A 1,719-nucleotide genomic window follows, 5' to 3' on the forward strand; every position below is an offset into this window, starting at 1 on the left:
TTTTTTGAGACAGTATCTCACTGTGTTGCCCTGGCTGGAGTGCAGTGGCACGATCTCAGCTCACTGCATGCTCCACCTCCTGGGTTCAAGTGATTCTCCTGCCTCAGCCTCCTGAGTAGGTGGGATTACAGGCGCACACCATCACACACCTGGCTAATTTTTGTATTTTTAGTAGAGATAGGGTTTTTCTTTGTTGGCCAGGATGGTCTCGAACTTCTGGCCTTAAGTGATCCACCCCTCTTGGCCTCACAAAGTGTTGGAAATACAGGCCTCAGCCACTGAGCCTAGCCTCCTTTTGTTAATTTTTTCTCAACAGTTTCTTCATTTTTTTGTAGATATGGGAGTCCTCCACAAAGAGATTCAAACTGGAATGGTGAGAGGCTAAACAAGTCCCATCGCCACCAGGGTCTTGGGGGTACCCTACCACCAAGGACATTTATTAACAGGAATGCTGCAGGTACCGGCCGCATGTCTACACCCAGGAATTATTCTCGATCTGGGGGCTTCAAGGAAGGTCGTCCTGGTTTTAGGCCTGTGGAAGCTGGTGGGCAGCATGGTGGCCGGTCTGGTGAGACTGTTAAGCATGATACTAGTTACCGGTCACGGCGTCTGGAGCAGACTCCTGTGAGGGATCCATCTCCAGAAGCAGATGCTCCAGTGCCTGGCAGTCCTGAGAAGGAAGAGGCAGCTGCCTCAGAGACATCAGCTGCTGCTCCTGATACCACACCACCAGCCCCGGACAGGCCCATTGAGAAGAAATCCTATTCCCGGGCACGAAGAACCCGAACGAAGGTTGGAGATGCAGTCAAGCTTGCAGAGGAGGTGCCACCTCCTCCTGAGGGGCTGATTACAGCACCTCCAGTCCCAGAAACCACCGCAACTCCACCTACTAAGACTGGGAACTGGGAGGCTCCAGTGGATTCCACTACAAGTGGACTTGAGCAAGATGTGGCACAACTAAATATAGCAGAACAGAATTGGAGTCCCGGGCAGCCTTCTTTCCTGCAGCCACGGGAACTTCGAGGTAGGTATCGTATGATTCGTGGCTAGCTTTTTCCCCTTTGCATCATCAGGTTTAGGGGCATGGGACTTCTGTCTCAGAAATGTGGTGTGTGATAATTGCCTACTTTTTTTTATTTTTGAGATGGAGTCTCCTTCTGGCTCCAGGCTGGAGTGCAGTAGTGCAATCTTGGCTCACTGCAACCTCTGCCTCCCAGGTTCGTGCGATTCTCCTGCCTCAGGCTCCCAAGTAGCTGGGACTATGAGCACATGCCACCATACCCAGCTAATTTTTGTATTTTTAGTAGAGATGGGGTTTCACCATGTTGGCCAGGATGGTCTCAATCTCTTGACCTTGTGATCTGCCTGCCTCGGCCTCCAAAGTGCTGGGATTACAGGCATGAGCCATGACTCCCGGCCTACTTTTTCATTAACTGAGAGAAAGATGAATTCATAGGTAGATTCATTCACTTCTCAGAGCAGTTTTATTTATTACCCAAGACTGTCCCACTACTTTGCCTGCTGTTAACTAATCAGTCATCTTATCTTTGTTGTTTTCTTTTAAAGAGACAGGGTTGCGCTCTGTTGTCAAGGCTGGAGTGCAGTGGCGTGATCATAACTCACCTCAGCCTTGGACTGAACTCAAGTGATCTTCTAACCTCAGCCTCTATGGGGACTATGGGCACATGCCACCACACTGGCTTTTTTTTTTTTTTTTTT

At 49.6% G+C, this 1,719-nt stretch overlaps 1 protein-coding gene across 1 annotated transcript in view; it reads left to right on the forward strand.

Moving 5' to 3' along the window:
• The window catches only part of CASC3 (CASC3 exon junction complex subunit), a 28,444-nt gene that overhangs the window by 18,430 nt on the left and 8,295 nt on the right, over nucleotides 1–1,719 (forward strand). The window contains exon 7 of the mRNA XM_017497120.2: nucleotides 336–1,024. Within this exon, the coding sequence (XP_017352609.1) occupies nucleotides 336–1,024 (689 nt within the window). The remainder of the gene's footprint in view (nucleotides 1–335; nucleotides 1,025–1,719) is intronic.

Source organism: Cebus imitator, unplaced genomic scaffold, assembly GCF_001604975.1.
Source record: "Cebus imitator isolate Cc_AM_T3 unplaced genomic scaffold, Cebus_imitator-1.0 Scaffold228, whole genome shotgun sequence".
Classification (NCBI taxonomy): domain Eukaryota; kingdom Metazoa; phylum Chordata; class Mammalia; order Primates; family Cebidae; genus Cebus; species Cebus imitator.